General features: G+C 51.1%; 1 protein-coding gene across 2 annotated transcripts in view; it reads left to right on the top strand.

The window, feature by feature from the left end:
• RXRA (retinoid X receptor alpha) overlaps positions 1 to 16078 on the top strand; it is a 229459-nt gene that overhangs the window by 152205 nt on the left and 61176 nt on the right. For both annotated transcript variants that reach the window (XM_054007687.1, XM_054007686.1), the window contains exons 2-4: positions 863 to 1128; positions 13024 to 13174; positions 15318 to 15497. In XM_054007687.1, the coding sequence (XP_053863662.1) occupies positions 863 to 1128; positions 13024 to 13174; positions 15318 to 15497 (597 nt within the window). The remainder of the gene's footprint in view (positions 1 to 862; positions 1129 to 13023; positions 13175 to 15317; positions 15498 to 16078) is intronic.

The raw sequence follows: 16078 nt of genomic DNA, 5'->3' as shown, positions 1-16078 counted from the left end.
GCCTTGATTAATAGTGTCATTATTGGGGTAGTGCCTAGAGGGCCCATTGAGCTATTGCCCACACACAATGGAAAGTTGATCTCAGCCCCAAAGAGCTTGTGTAACACCAACAGACCCCGGTCATCGGCGGATGGGATTGAACCTGGGATCTCTGGAGCTAAATGCATGAGCCTCTACTGCATGAGCTAAAAGCCACTTGGCTCTTAGCTAAGGCTGTGGCAGACTCATTAATCTCTAAGTGGTCTCAGTGCCACTAGAGGGGACAGAGCACCATACCCAGGAGGTGTGTGGGTTACACTTACAATTAGGAAACAGCAGGTGGATATAGGGTGACCAGACATCCCGATAAAATCGGGACCATCCCGATATTTAGGTGTTTGTCCTGCGTCCCGACCGATCTTTGTCCCGATATTTCACTCCGCCGGTAGCGCTCCTCCCCAACCCCCCAGCTCCGCCGTGTGTCCCGATATTTGCTTCCTCTCATTGGTCACCCTAGGTGGATACAACAAACAGCCAAGGGCAGCACAAGGTAACAGTGAGGCAATCAGAATGGGTGTTATAAGCAGTGGCCTCCACGCACCAGCTGCCTTGCCGTTGTCAAAGGTTTTGAGCCCATCACCTGTGGGAGGGGAGCTCTAAGGACAGGTTTAAGGACAATGATCTAGTGGCCGTTCAGATTTTCACGGGGATGGCCTGGAAGATAGCACAAAGGCGTCTGAGGGAAAGTTGGAGGATGGGCATCGTTAGCAGAACGCAGGTGGGGGCCGGCTCGTTAAGCATGCAGCATGATTGCTCAGGAGAGATCCCCTCAGAATGCCACAGACGGGGTTTTAAACCACAACATTTCCTTTTTGTTTTACAGATTTTTCTACTCAAGTCAATTCCACGTCCCTGAACTCTCCGACTGGCCGGGGGCCTATGGCCGCACCTTCCCTCCATCCATCCATGGGGCCAGGCATTGGTTCCTCGCTGGGCTCTCCGGGTCAGCTCCATTCGCCCATCAGCACTTTGAGCTCCCCCATCAATGGCATGGGCCCGCCTTTCTCTGTCATCAGCTCCCCCATGGGGCCTCACTCAATGTCCGTCCCTTCAACCCCCAGCCTTGGATTCGGAACCGGCAGCCCACAGGTGAGCGGGGAGGAGAGAGCTGTGGGCTGTGGGGAGGAGGAGAAGGGTTTTATTTACAAACAATGGGAAATGAAAAGCATCTTATCCACATGGATTATGAAAAAGTAGCGATGAGCCCAAATCCAGGCCCCGGACCGGAACAGCCGGTGAGGCCTTCTGATTCCAGATCCCGTTCTGAACTACACAGATGGGATCCCTCCAGATCCAGACACCTCCAAACATGAGCAAGGTTCCCTGCATGGTGCACCCGGACTCCTGGAATTCTGCGGGGCGGTGGCTCAGTACAATCAGGGATGGGAGCTTGGCTTTACAAACCTTGTGCTTGATTCTTCTCTCGCTTACACTAGCCTCAGCCTGGTGTACCACTGTGGATCCCAGGGGCATACTCCCGGGTATGTGAGAAGAGAGTCAGCCTCTGTCATTAGTGAAAGATGTCACCTGAAAGGGACATTGTCAGGCTATTTGGCTGGGCTGCGACGGGGACAGAGTCACTCGGCCATCTAAAAAAACAGTCCTGGTCAACAGCAAAAATCCACCTGAAAAGCCGAATGACAAGGCACAGCCGGTGCCTCTCCTAGGTGCAGGGCTGGTGCAAGCACATTTGGTACCCTTTGCAAAGCTAGTTGATTGATGTCAGTGGAGCCGTCCCTGCTAGACACAGGTGTCGCTGAGAGCAGAATGGGACAACTGGATTCAAGGGTTTCCATCCTGGGATGAGCCAGGTACAGAATGGGAGACAGGGCCAACTGGCGACCTGCCCTGCTCCTGGCATACACTGGAGCAGCCTCGAGGCTGTTTTACCACCTGTGCTCGTGCTGGGGCAGTCCCGTCCTGTAGCTGAGAAGAGCCAGAACTATCATACACCCCCATGCTGGGTATAGGGCCATTCTGGTGGCCCAGGGCCCCCACAGGAGACTTTTCTGTATAGCCCCTGTACACTGCTCCCTCTTGTCTCCCAGGCTGAATGTGTTCCCCTTCTCTTCACTGGTGGAGGGAAGTGCTGGGGTTTGCTGACTGAAGATTATGTAAAAATCTCCAGCTATAAAGAGATAAGCCCCTTTTTAAAAATAGCAAGAGCTGGGAGAGCCGCCCCTCGGCCCTGCCACCTGTTGCTGGCTGACTGCCTATTACGTTGAGCAAAAGGGCAGATTAAGGAGTTGGCTACCACCTGCCGCTCGCTGCTGGTTTATTTATTTCACAGCCTCTCTGGGAGTCAAACACCTGCTGGCACCTTTATTTTTATATCAGCCTGATTTATTTTCTAGGGATAACCACTTTCTTTGCTGGGGATGGGGGGAGCGGCCTTTTGTGCAGGCCTGAGATGGAGCTACAAAGACTGGGCCCCTCTGCCCTCCAGCCCATTCATCACCCTCAGGATTCCATCTTTGTGCCCCAGAGGATAGCGTAGGGGTGTGGGGATAGACAAGAGTCCCTCTTTGGAGCCTGTCCTAAATCAGCCCGAGTCTGCTGGAGTTCTGTCAGCACTGACCATCCCAATGTGAGAGGCGGTGCCAGAGGGGATGGAAACCTCGTTCATATCCATGTGTTTGGTGCCGGGTGGGTCGGTGCCACTGGTGTAAATAGCTATAAGCCACATGGTGAGAAATTCATCCCTGCCCAGGTGCGGGTCCGTGGACAGAAGGAGAACAGCATGTGTCTGTTCAGGGGCTGTCAAAACGGGCAGCCAAAACGGCTGCTCTGATTTATGGACCCTATGGGGCTTCGCAGGGTTGCAGAATTGCCAGAGAACATGCCACATTCCCTGCCCCTGCTCCGAGTCCTCCTCCACTCTGCCAACCCCAGAACCCACGTCTCCTGGCTCCCAGTCCGGTGCTCTGTCCACTAGGTGAATCCATACATATGCCTATCCCTAGCATGGTGTCAACATTGGGTAGACAGACTGCCTTCCACCTTAAGGCCGGGAAGGGAGAACTGAAACAACACTTCACAACTCTCTGTGGCACGAAGCCAGGGCAGTGGGAGACACGTAACAATGCGAGTGTGTGAGCAGTGAGCGGGAGAGAGTGAGAGGTTGGGATGGGAAGGGGCGATGTCGGCAGAGTTTCAATGACACGCCGCGGTTATTTTAGGAAGCAGAGATGCACGAGACAGAGGAACTGAAACGAGAAGCCACAGAACAGAAAAGGGGAACTGAGAGCGCATCAGATGGCGCTTAGCAGAGCCCAAGCATTTACAGTGGCTCTAGACCCTGACGGTGTACCAAGCGTGCCTGTCATTTGCTCATGGCCTGTCTTAAATGGTTTTCCTGGAGAAGACAGTTAAGATATTTTCAGTCTAATGGCTTTTGCCATCTGTCCCCTGTCTGTGAGCATTAGATCCCCGTCATTGTTAGGGGCAGAAGGCCCTACCTGAGCCTGCAGTGAGTTGGGAGGGAGGCAGTCCGCATCATCACAGCACGGAGGAGGGCAGGCAGGCAGGAGAGGAACGCGATTTCCCTTTGTTGTCGTACCAGTCCGCAAAGCGCCGGGGTTAATGAAGCGTGTCCCCCGTGTTGCAGAGTGGAGATGGCACTGATGGAAGGTGGTTTGAATCAGATGGCAGATGCCACTTGCCATCAGACTACGCCTCGTTAGAGCTGGAAACCTAGCAGAGCAGAAGGACACCAGGAGGATGAGGTGTGCCGGGCGAAGAGCCGCGAAGCCACATGCCTCCCAGCCCCGCTCGCTCTCCTTTGCAAAGTTTGTTTTGTTCTCTCTCCCATGGAACATTCTGTCCCTGATGAACATATGCTGGTGCCCATAAGCTTTGTGGATGGGGCTAAAGAAAGGCCAGGGGTTGGGCCAGCAAGGGTCTTCCCCAGACTTTCTGTAGTGCTCTGGGCCAGGACAGAATGTTTCAGGAGGAAGGGAAATGGCATTTAGGGCAAACAGGGCTGTAGCTTCCAGCTGCATCCAGAGGCCTCTCTGATTTCTTTGGGGAACTTGAGGAGCTGGTAGCACTTGGCTTAAGAGCTAGGCATAGTGCAGGCAGGGGTCATGCTAGTTTCCCGTGCAGCACAGCTTTGCCAGTACCCCTCCCTCTCCCCTTTAGCTCCCTCTGCTATTCCTGTCCTGTTGATGCACCTCACTTCTAATCTACACTTCAGTTTCGGACGGCTATTTTCCAGTTCTGGGGCCCCCTGCAAAGCTCTACTGATCTGGCCTGCAACATTCCCTATTGTCCCTCTCGTGAAAGATCCAGAAATAAAAGGGAGTGAGCAAGTCAATCCTGCTGGAGCCCCAAATGCCCTATGTGTCACTCCAGTATTCTAGTGGGTAGCAGTGCGATGCCTCATGCTGACTGGAGTCTGTCATCAAGGGATCCCAAACTGCTTTGCAGACATTCCAGCCTCGGAGAGCATCCTCCTCTGCGGTAGGTACCATCACCTCTAGTTTAGCAGCGGGCAAACAGAGCACCGAGAGGCCAAGAAGTCTGCCGCAGGCCACGCAGAGCAAGATTTCAGAAGATCCCAGGGCAAGATTAGTGAAAGGGCTCTCTCTTGCACGCACACGTGTGTGCATATGATGTCAAAAGGGCTCAGCATCCAGCCGTTTCCATGGTGACATCCAATGTGTTGAATTCTCTTGAAAATCCGGTCCGATAGTGAGTCCCTGGCAGTGCCAGGAATTGAACCCAGGAGTCCTGATAAACAGATCAGGACTTAGCTCTTTTTAAAAAATGTATGGGATTGTCATTTTTTTTATTGACAACCCCAGGAATCTCTGAAGAACATATACGAGAAAGAAAGAAAGAAAGAAAATTACATTTGAGTATATTTCATAATCCCATCTTCTTCTCACTTCCGTGCCATTCACAGGACCCAGATGCAAAGCTGGGGAAGCAGCAGCAGCCTGTAGGACTGTGGCAGACACCCCCGCCCGCCCCCCACCCAGGCATTTCTTGTAGCAGCTCTGCGGATGCCTGGGGGGAACCAGGAGAGCTCAGACACAGAGTCAGGCTGCGGCGACTCTCTCAAAGCTGCCTCATTCCTTCAGACACGATTGATTCTTTTCAAGGACACCTGTGGACTCTGCGGCGGTTTTTAGACCTGGCTGCTACCAGGCCCCAACAGAGAGGACCCGGATCCCCAGAGCTTAAAACAAGGTCAACAGTAGAGAGAGGAAGGGAACCCAGGAGTCCTGAAGCGCAGTAACTTGTTCCAATTGCTAGGCACTGCTGCCCACTTCCACTGTGAGCTAACTCAAAGCACTTCCTTGTCATCGGCTCTGAGGCCCTCCATGGTGCTCACTGAGCTGAGTTTGTGCTCACCAAAAGGAGAACTAGGTTCCATATGGTGATGAGGGTGAAGCTTTGGGCCAGACTGGCTGGTTCTCTCACTCCCCCAGCTTCAGGTTTTTGCTCGGCAGCCTTAAACCCAAGAGGAAGGAGCAGTAGGCGCCGGGGCAGAGTGTGGGAACCAAGAGGTGCACGTGTAGCCCGCCTGTGGTTTCGGGCAGCCGCTGAAAGAGGAAACGGAGGTGGTTCCCATTCCCATGTGCTGACTCAGTAGCTAGTCGGGGCTCCTGCTGATTCATGGGGGAACACTCCCTGTATCAGTTTTGGGTCCCAGCCCCTAGGGGACAGGCAAGCGAAGAACCAGGGACTGCTGACCCCAGCCATGTGCCACGGGGGACAATGGTGCTTTCCACTAGATCTGCCCTTGATATCAGCCTTCCCTTCCCTGCATATATTAAGTCCCCTTGCCCTCTGCAGTCACACTGTGCCAGCCCCCCAGAAATGCTCGGTCTGATAGTGCTAGTCTCTCTCACCCATTGAAGTCAGAATGGTTTCTCCATGGAGTGAGTGATTAGCTCAAAGTAGGGGAACACTGGGATCAACTGGTGACTTCTCCCCTGCTTATCGAAGGTGCCTGCTGCCCAGCAGTCCAAGTGGGGCCTGCTGTCTGGATTTTCTTCACTGCTCCTGGAGGTCCATAGAGTCAGAAACATCTTTGATCACCTTCGACTGCACCATTCTTCTCCAGGGCAGACCTAGCAACAGCAATTCTTGCTTTGGACCCTGCAGCCTGGACCACTGCAGTGTGCTCCCATCTGGGCCTGATTCTAAAGGTCACGCCAGAAGCTGCAGCAGGAAGTGGTGTCTCTTAGACAGGATGAATGTGAATGCTATACACCAGAGCTCCTTTGGTATGTTGGTTGCCACTCAAATTCCGGTCCACTCCTCATCTTCAAAGCCCAGTATGGGCTTGGGACTGACTGTCTCAGTGAGAACTTGTCTGTCCGCTCTCCATAACACACCAGAACATTTTGACTGAGGGACACAGGTTTGAATCTGCACTGATCAGAGCTGGGGAATTACTTCTACAGGAGACCAGCATTCACCCATTCCCTTTAGGAAGCTCTACAAGATGCACTTGTTAAATCTGGAGTTGGGTCAGCCCCTTCCGCCCCCCCCCCCCCAAAAAACCCCCAAAAAACCCCAACAACTGTGTTTGTTGTAGGCCACTCAACAAGCATTGGAGCAACCTGAGCACTGGAGAAAGGCAACTAACTGGGAGAGTGAAGAAAACAGGCAGCTGATGTTCTTTGACCTTATTAGGGTACCCAGATGTTGTGGTGATGGGTGCTGTCGAAAGATGTTTAATAATCGTCAACTGCATTTTGCAATCAGACGTATTTTCCTATAAGGCGCTGAAGCAAACTGTTGGGTCTGATTGTTCCTAAATCTTACGAAGATTCAAAGTGTGGATCCTTATCTAATTCATAGGTTTTAAGGCTGGAAGGGACCATTATGATCATCTAATCTCATCTTCCAAATAAACCAGGCCATGGAATTTCACCAAGTGGCTCCTTCATCAAGTCCATAACTTCTGGCTGAGTTAGAGCCAGAAAGGCATCCAGTCTTAATTTAAAAGTGTCAAGCGATGGAGAACCCACCATGTCCTCAAGTAAAATCAGCTCAAAGCCCAGGGCGACCATTTAACAGAAAGATTCAGGGAAACACATTTTTTAGTCCTGAGATCCAAGTCTGCTTTACTCCTCCTTTCCTCTCCCCCATTTTGGAATAAAAATTCAGTACTGTGTATTTTGGGGCTTAGGGTACTAGTAAGAAAGGGGAGATCACAAATATTCTGGGCACACTAAAGCCGAGACTCCCAGAAAATGAATCTTGCACTCAGTAGCATTTCTGTGTTTCAAATTTCCCCCCTCCCCTGTCTCTCAAGGACAGCTGCCAACAGGACAGCTTGAACAGAACAGAGAAGAGATTTTCAAGCATCCTCGTGTTCCTAGATTTGTACAGGAAACGGGCCAGTCAGCTGAAAGGGAACAGTGGAGTGGTTCAGCAGAAGTCTTAACGGAGACAGGATGGGGAAGAGGGGATGATCGATCAAGAGAGGAGACCACGTCAGCTGATTCAGGAGGAGTGTCAGAGGCGGGCAAGACGGGAAATACAGATTTTGCCATGGGCATTTGAGGAACCAAAAGTGCAGGGTCATTCGTGAGAAGGGGACTGAATATTGTAGAGAATGGCCAACATGTGAATGAGCACCATTGCCCTCCACTGGAGGTAATCAGAACAACTCAGCTGTATGTGATAGGCCCTATGCTTCTGCCAGCTAATGGAAACTCCCCTTTAGCCTCAGTGGCAAGGACCTGTGGCTTCGGAGCAGTAGGCCCTGACTTCTACCCCCGCTGAGGCTGTGACGTCCGTGTGGCAAAGTGGTAGCTCTAAAGTCCTAGGCATACAGGGGTTTACTCGATAAAAAAAATAAATAAATCAGCGTCTGAGTTTCGTGTGTCCATCCCAGTTAATCCCATGGAAATCTGTCTGTGTGTCCATCGCTCTGATGTCTTTCCATCTGTCTATTATCCGTTTAGGGGGTTTAGCCCGTACTCATCACCATGGTAACTGAATGCCATTCAAGATTCTCATATATCTCAGATGAACCTGTGGATCCTCCATACAGATGTTCATATATTCTTATGTCCTTACCTCAGAGGACGGGGCCCAGAGGCCCTAAGGACCTGTCATTTCCTCAGCAAACCAGGCAGGGCTTTTGGGTGAGGTAGGGAGGAGAATTAAAACTCTCTCTTGCGGGTGGATTTACCTTGCTCCTTTCGGTGGTTATTAATCATCTGATAGACACGCTCCCTCGGATCACAGATGTGCAGCGTTAAAGGCCAGAAGGGACCATTGTCATCATCTAGTCAGACCTCCTGCATAACACAGACCATAGGACCTCCCTGGATTAATTCCTGCTTGAAATCCAATAGCAGTGGTTGAGCTACATCATATCTTTTAAGAAAAACAAAACATCCCCTCTTGATTTAAGTATTTCTAGGGACAGAGAATCCATCATAACCCTTGGTAAGCTCTTCCAATGGTTAATTATCCTCACTGTTAAAAATGTACATTTTATGCCTATTCTTAATTTGTCTAGCTTCAATTTCCAGCCATTGGGTCTCATTAGACATTTGTCTACTAAACTGAAGAACCTCTATTACTAAATTTCTTTTCCTCACATAGGTACTTCTAGACTCCTCAAGTCACCCGTTAGCTTTCTATTTGGTAAGCAAAATAGATTGAGCTCCTTCAACCTATCACTAGCAGGCCTGCTTTCCAGTCCTTTCATCATTCTCATGGCTCGTCTCTGAACCCCCTCCAATTTATCAATAGCCTTCTTGAAGTGTGGACACCACGTGTGAACACCAGTACTGCAGTGTGAATGAAACCATCCGACTTACCTTTTTAAGCCAGTGCATGTCTCTAGAGAGGGAGTGGATGGTTTTACTTTAATGGAAGAAATGCAGAGAGGGCAGAAATATCATGAGAACCCCAGTGTTCTCCATTCTTGCATCTATTGCAAGGCTGGGAGAAGTCCTTGTGTATTAGATAACATACTAAGGGCCAAATTCTACACTCAGGGATTCTGGGGTGAGTCTGAAGTAATTCTATTGACTTTAGCAGCTTTTCCTTGGGTTGACACTCGAGAAAGTGAGAGCAGAATTTGACTGTAAGACCACATGTCTTGATCCAAAGCGCATTGAAGCTGACGGAGAGACTCCCATTGACTGGAATGGCCTTCGGATCAGGTTCTTAGTGCCTGAACAGAATCTGAACGGTCATCTGTGTCTTGGGGGTGGAGGGCTGTGTGGTGCTTTCCCAGCACAGTGGATGGAAAAGCCACGGGCTGTGCATCACCCCAGGCATTTGGTCAGCCTGATAAGAGCGGGAATCCTCCCTTCCTCTCCCACCACGTACTCTCTCGTCACTTCGGTCCCTTCTGAGACGATGACATATTTACATTCCCCCCTCCCCTCCGCACACCATGCTGGTTGCTTTTTTGATCCTCATGTGCCAGGGACTCAAGAGCAGAGCAGTTCATAGCCAGAATGAATGAATGAGAGGCCAGGCAAAATATCTGCAGCGAAAGGGATTCTGTGGTGGTGCGGCAGGAGTTGGTTTTTCAGATGTAAGTTGCCTAATTCCCGCTGGTGTTTGTGACACACACACAGCCTGGAGAGCTTTGTTTCCTTCATGATGGAATTTTGCACAAAATGTTTTTGCCACCCAGATGATTGTTAAGAACAGAAGACGACTTTGGTGCATGAGGTCCCTAGTGCTCATAACAGCAAGGATGGACCAGCGGTTAGGGTGCTAGACTGGAACTTGGAAGACTGGGGATCAGTTCCCTGTGCTGTTGTAGACTTCTTGTGTGACCTTGGGCAAGTCACTTAGGGCGGTGGTTCTCAACCTTTTCTCACTTGTGGACCCCTACAAAATTTCAAATGGAGGTGCAGCCCCTTTTAGAAATCTTAGCCATAGTGGGCATCCGCAGACCACAGGCTGAGAACCACTGATTTAGGGTATGTCCATAGAGCAACTAGACACCCGCAGTTCACCCGTGCCAGCCAACTTGGGCTAGCAGGGCTCAGGCTGTTTCACTCAGGCTGTTTGACTTCACAGAAGTGTAGACATCTGGGCTCTAGGACCCTGCAAGGTGGGAGGGTCCCAGAGCTTGGGCTTCAGCCCAAGCAGGAAATCGACATAGCAATGAAACAACCCTGTGAGCCTGAGTTGGCTGGCACAGGCCAGCTGTGGGTTTTTCTGTGCTGTCTACACACTGCAACTGGCAGGTATAATTCCCAGCTTGGATAGATGTATACGTTCTAGCTTTGATCAAGCTACTGTGCTAAAAAGATCAGTGGGCCTCAGTGCCTTGGGCTAACAGTCCAAGCACAGTCCAGGCCAGAATCCTGGGCACCTTCTTGGCAGCTAGCCTGCGGCCACACGGCTATTTTTAGGCACTAGCTCAATCAAAGCTAACATGTATACATCTACCTGAGCTGGGAATTATATCTCCCTGCTGCTGTGTAGACAGACCCTCCATCTCTCTGTGCCTCAGTTCCACATTTGGACAATGGGGATAATGGCACTGCTCTGCCTCGCAGGGCTGATGTGAGGAGAAGTACATTGAAGATTGTGAATTACTGTGGTGATGAGGCCCATATAAGTACCTATGATAGATAGATAGATGAACAGAATGGAGGAGGATAGGAGTGACGGTGCTTTCATCTCATTCTGTCTACTGCAAAATAATTCCAAATCACCAAAGTCACACGGTCTGCTGGATTAAATATCATACTTTACATCTCTGAGTTCTGTTCCCACCTCTGCCCCGTACTGAGACTTCATAGGTTTCAGAGTAGCAGCCGTGTTAGTCTGTATCCGCAAAAAGAACAGGAGTACTTGTGGCACCTTAGAGACTAACAAATTTATTAGAGCATAAGCTTTCGTGGACTACAGCACACTTCTTCGGACTACAGCCCACATATCATATGCATCCGAAGAAGTGGGCTGTAGTCCACGAAAGCTTATGCTCTAATAAATTTGTTAGTCTCTAAGGTGCCACAAGTACTCCTGTTCTTTTTGAGACTTCATAGTACTTTCCATGTAACTAACACTTCGCAAGGGATACCTACTATGATGCTAATGGTTGACATGTTTGATGCTATACATCTGGGGAGCTACTTAAACCTCTCTAACCCTTTCTGACTGACCCTGCTGGGAATGGAGTAAGTAGAAGAAAGGGGACAAGGAAGAGAGAAGTCAAGGGGATTTGCAGAGGGAACATAAGAAAAAATTGAGGCGAGGGGCCCTACACAACCCCAGATCCTTAATTCCAGCCCTCCAGCATCTGTGACCTGTAGCCATTCTTTAAGTATCTTTCCCTTCGAGAGATAACACTAGAAGATGGTCTATAAATTCCAGGGTCTAAAGCAGCCAGACTGTGGTGTCCTGGTCTTCATCATCCATGCAGGCAATCTCAGCCGGGGTGCTCCCACATATAATCACTGCAAATCATTTTCTCTGTTCTGCGTCCTGAGGCGGCATTAGGGGGAATCTTCCTAACACATTTAGATAAGGGCTCTCCTGCGGAGGTGGGCGGAAATTTGGCAGCAGGAAAGGAATTTGCCTGCCCATTAAATCAACCGGCAACAGTGGTTTATGGGACTAGCTTATTAGACAGTGGTGTCAGCTCTTACTGCTTCCCTGGCGTTATGGAAGGATTAGTTGGACCCCCGGCCCCTTCCCCTTGTTGTAACATGAAGCCAGTGATCTGCATATTCAAGAGGCATGATTTTATCCTGCTGCAGCGGTGAGTTGCCCTCGTCAGCTGATTGTGGTGGGCTTGGATATTTGCTGCTCGCTCTTTTTCCAGGGCAGTGGATTAGTGATCTCTGGAGATCTGTGTTCGAATCCTTGTCTTGGCTCATAAGATACTGGGTATTTCAAGCTAGCGTCGTGCCTACTAAGGACATTTTCAATGTCACACCCGATTTGGTGCAACCGTTTGGTTTGGCACAGTTGTCAGGGTGGGATAATAGAGTCAGCTCTGGTTAGTGAGGCCCCATCTGGCTCCTTCCCTGGCTGTGAATGGTGCCCAGATCATCACATTGGTTGAGTGTGCAATTGCAAGAACTTTGCATAGGTTGTGGCCCCTATGAGTAGAGCCCTGCAGATAGTGGAGCGGATGCGGATACAACCACGCAGGGCTCTACCCATAGGTCTCAGCCTCTGGGGGTGGCTCCCCCCCCCACGGGCTCAGCCCTGCAGGGCCCCTCACCTGCTGACTCCACAGCTCGGGGGCTGCTGGGCCCTGCCTGCAGGGGTGGCGTGGCGGCTGCTGCTGACTGCATTGCGAGCGGTGGGGTCTTGAGGCTACAGCCGGGATCCTGGCCAGCCAGGGGGCGATGCCCGAAGGGACCAGCCCACACCCTGGGCTCTTTTTTCGGGTTTCTGGATGTTTCTGGTGTTCTCCGCTTCCTATGGCTGTCGGTAGGGCTCTAGTATAGGGCAGCCACGTGGTCTAATGGATAGCGCCGGCGGCGCCTGGCCTGTGGCATCCGGCTCAGGCTGCCCGGGGGGCACAGTGCACTTGGGGCCAGCAGCCATGGCTGGAGTTGGGGCTGTCCAGCACCTGCTTGCCACGCCACTTCCCGTCCAGCGGCTCGGGCCCCTCGGGCAGCGCCAGCGTCCCTACCATGGCTCGCCCTGGCTGCACACCCAGCCCACCAGCCACTAGGCAGCAGAGCCCGCCCCCGGCCACGGGGATTGGAGCGGGCGCCCCACCTCTCCACTGATGCATCATGCACTACTGCTGCTAGTGGATCCCTTCGCTCGCAAGGATCAGATTCATAACCCTCCCTCCACTTCCAGGAATGAAAGCGGATCCCACTCTGGAGAGCCTGACTTTGCCCATTCTCTGCAGATTAACTGAGGGCACCCCGAGTGGCATTTGGAGACACCTGAGTTCGGGATGAGGGGCCAGACCCAAGTGGGAGGATGCCACGTTTATGTACAGCACCCCCCTAGCTTGCCTTTATCCTGTGCTCGATGATAACCACGTCCCCTGTGTTTCCCTCCGCACAGCTCAATTCTCCGATGAACCCCATCAGCAGCACAGAAGACATTAAACCGCCCTTGGGACTCAATGGAGTTCTTAAAGTGCCAGCGCACCCCTCAGGAACCATGGCCTCCTTCACCAAGCACATATGCGCCATCTGTGGGGACAGATCTTCAGGTAAAACCCCCCAGATGGCAAGTGGGGGAGGGGATCGGGGAGGTGGACCTTGATGGAAGGAGAATCCCCTTTCCTGGTCTTTATTTGTCCAGCAGGAGCATCCACATGCCTTAGCTTCCTGGGCCCAGGCAATCCTTGAGGGGGCCATTTAGGGAACTGGGGTAAAAATTTGTCTGGGGATTAGTCCTGCTTTGAGCAGGGAGTTGGACTAGATGACTTCTTGAGGTCCCTTCCAACCCTGATATTCTATTCTATGAATGGTCTTGTGACCCAGCTACTGGGTGCAATCACTTTAAAGACATCCCCCAGCTTCTGAAGGTGCCCAAGGAAGAGATAAGACAAGTGCAGCTGCTAGGGGGAACCTTTTGCTCTTCCATGCCAAGTGCTCAGGGCCATCCTAAACCTTAACCTCCGAGCGTTTCCTTCCCCTGCACCTGGAGATTGATGGCCAACCAGCCAGGGCTGGAGCAGCAAAAACGGAACGTTGGGAAAATGCGGGGTGGGGGAATGATCCCATTTATCAGCCCTACCTTCACCCCTTTTGCGGCTATGCCGGTGGGGGTTGGATTTAATTGAGTGGCAGGGCTGTGCGGAATATCCTTAATCACAGCTGAAAACAAACCAAAGCCAGCTTTGGTTTGAGGGTGTCCTTGCCCCCTCTCTGCTCAGAGCAGGTTCACTCAGAGGGAGACTCGGCTTGCAGACCACCCCAGGGAGCCTGATCTGGTATCTCAAGCCAGGTGAAACTTGCAGATTCCTCTGTGTTCAGAGAACAACTTGGGGTGGGGAACAGGTGAAGTTTTGCCTCTACCTCTGTTTAGCCGCTGGTTGCATCATTATATATTGGAAATTGGCTACCACTGGAGCACTGTAGCTCCTCCTTCAACCGTAGCCTTTTTATCCCATATCCTTCCTTCTCCCGCATCCTTTTATTCCATGATGACCTTCTCAGAGAGTACCAGAGACACTTCTGATTAATTATCCCCACTCTGTAAAATAACGTGGTAATTCCCTTTGTTCTCATGTCAATTTAACTCTTATCACAGTGGGCTCCCTACTTGTCTTTCTCTCCAGGCAAATTTTGCTCTCTCTTATGCCCACGTGACTATATAGGAGAAGGTGGCCTGGATGTGTAACTCAGAGCAAACTTCAGTACATAATGTCTATCAGTAAAATTTCCCTAAAACTTCTGACTCCATTCCCAAGCGATGCTCTATGGCCCACGAGTGATCCCTGCATGGGGTCTTCCCTGGGGACGTGCCCAGAATTACACCTCTCAAGAGCCACCCACTGAGGAAAGAGGGGAGCTCTCGCAAGGTTGTACACGCAGTGAACATGTTGGAGAATAACCATGCCAACTCAGTCCCATCTGTGGAGGGGCTGCCGAAGGCGACGTTTGTTCTCACATAGATTACTGTGTGCGGGGGACATCTTCTCAGCAATGAGCAGCCGTGTGGATTGTTCATTTCTTATGCGACCCCAAATGCCACGGACAAAGAGAAAAGGGGCCGTTTGTCACAAATAACACTAGCCCATTGGCTCCTGTGTCCACAATGTGAGCAGAGAGGTCAAGGGCTGAAAGAGTCTTGGAGACAGCAACTACTCTCTGGTCCCTTGTCTTCACTTGGAAATTAGGTTGTGTTAGAACATGACCGTGGCTCATGATGTTAAACATGATTTGCAGCCCGTTTGGACAGGGACATCTTGTCATCTGGTTGTGGCAGAGCCTGTACTTCCAGTTGGGTTTGACCCACGACCAGCGGACATGATGGTAAACATGATGGTTGAGGCAGGTTGCCAGGGCAACGTGGGGGAAGCTTGCCTGGATGTTGTACCTATTCTGTGGATGAATAAAGAGTGGTCAGGACCTTGTCCAGACAGGGATGTCTAGGCTGAGCTAGTTAGCTTGATCACATTAAACAGTGTAAAACTCTAGGAGACAAAGCAATTGTATATTAGCACACACTAAGATAAAGCCTGACATCCCGCCCTTCAAATCCTAAGCTAGACAAGGCCTCAGGTAATTAAAAAACCCAGAGGAGAAGTAGTAAGAGGGCTGGGGGTGGGTGGGAAGGTGACCTGTTTGTTGCTCAGTGGGTCTGCATGATTTCTGTGTTTCTTCATCCCCCTCGATCCCCTGCAGGTAAACATTACGGGGTGTACAGCTGCGAGGGCTGCAAAGGTTTCTTCAAGCGCACGGTGCGGAAGGACCTCACCTACACCTGCCGCGACAATAAGGATTGCTTGATTGACAAGCGCCAGCGGAACCGGTGCCAGTACTGCCGGTATCAGAAGTGTCTGGCTATGGGCATGAAGCGAGAAGGTAAGGCAGGCAGAGCAGTGACCTCCCTTAAGCACGCAGGCATGGTGCAGTGGACCTGGCGGGTGCTCAGGTACACTCCTTCTGAAGGAGGCTCCCTCCTGTTTCGAGCCCTGCAACGTAACGTGCACCAAACCTGCATTTCGCCCCTTTTGTTGCTGGTTGTGAACGCAGCCAATATATGTCAATGATCTCACTATGGAATCGCTGCTCCTGGGTCCTAACCGTGCTGTTTGCTGCTACATAAATGGTGGATTTTTCTCCCCTGTGCATGTCTCTCTTGCGTATATTCTATGCTTGCTCGACAGTGACCAGTAGCAAGGTGCAAGGCCATGGAGGAATCAGGCCAGATGTGTATCTGAGAGGAAGTTGTTGCCCTGAGTAACTCACTTAGTTCCTTCACCAGCAATAGAATGTGTCTGAACAGCTTCCATTGCCAGAGTGCTGCTTTTATTTCTCATAAGGAGCAGCATCCGCATCAGATTCTTCTGGCTACCCAGGCCTAAGCCAGGTTACACTCTTTGGTATGATATTACCGGGTGCGAATCTGCCCAAGCAAAGCTCCGAAGGTGCAAGCATGGTGT

Source organism: Malaclemys terrapin, chromosome 17 (assembly GCF_027887155.1).
Source record: "Malaclemys terrapin pileata isolate rMalTer1 chromosome 17, rMalTer1.hap1, whole genome shotgun sequence".
In the NCBI taxonomy this organism is placed as follows: domain Eukaryota; kingdom Metazoa; phylum Chordata; order Testudines; family Emydidae; genus Malaclemys; species Malaclemys terrapin.
The sequence above is the reverse complement of the archived record's forward strand: the minus strand, read 5'-3'. Positions and strand labels throughout refer to the sequence as shown.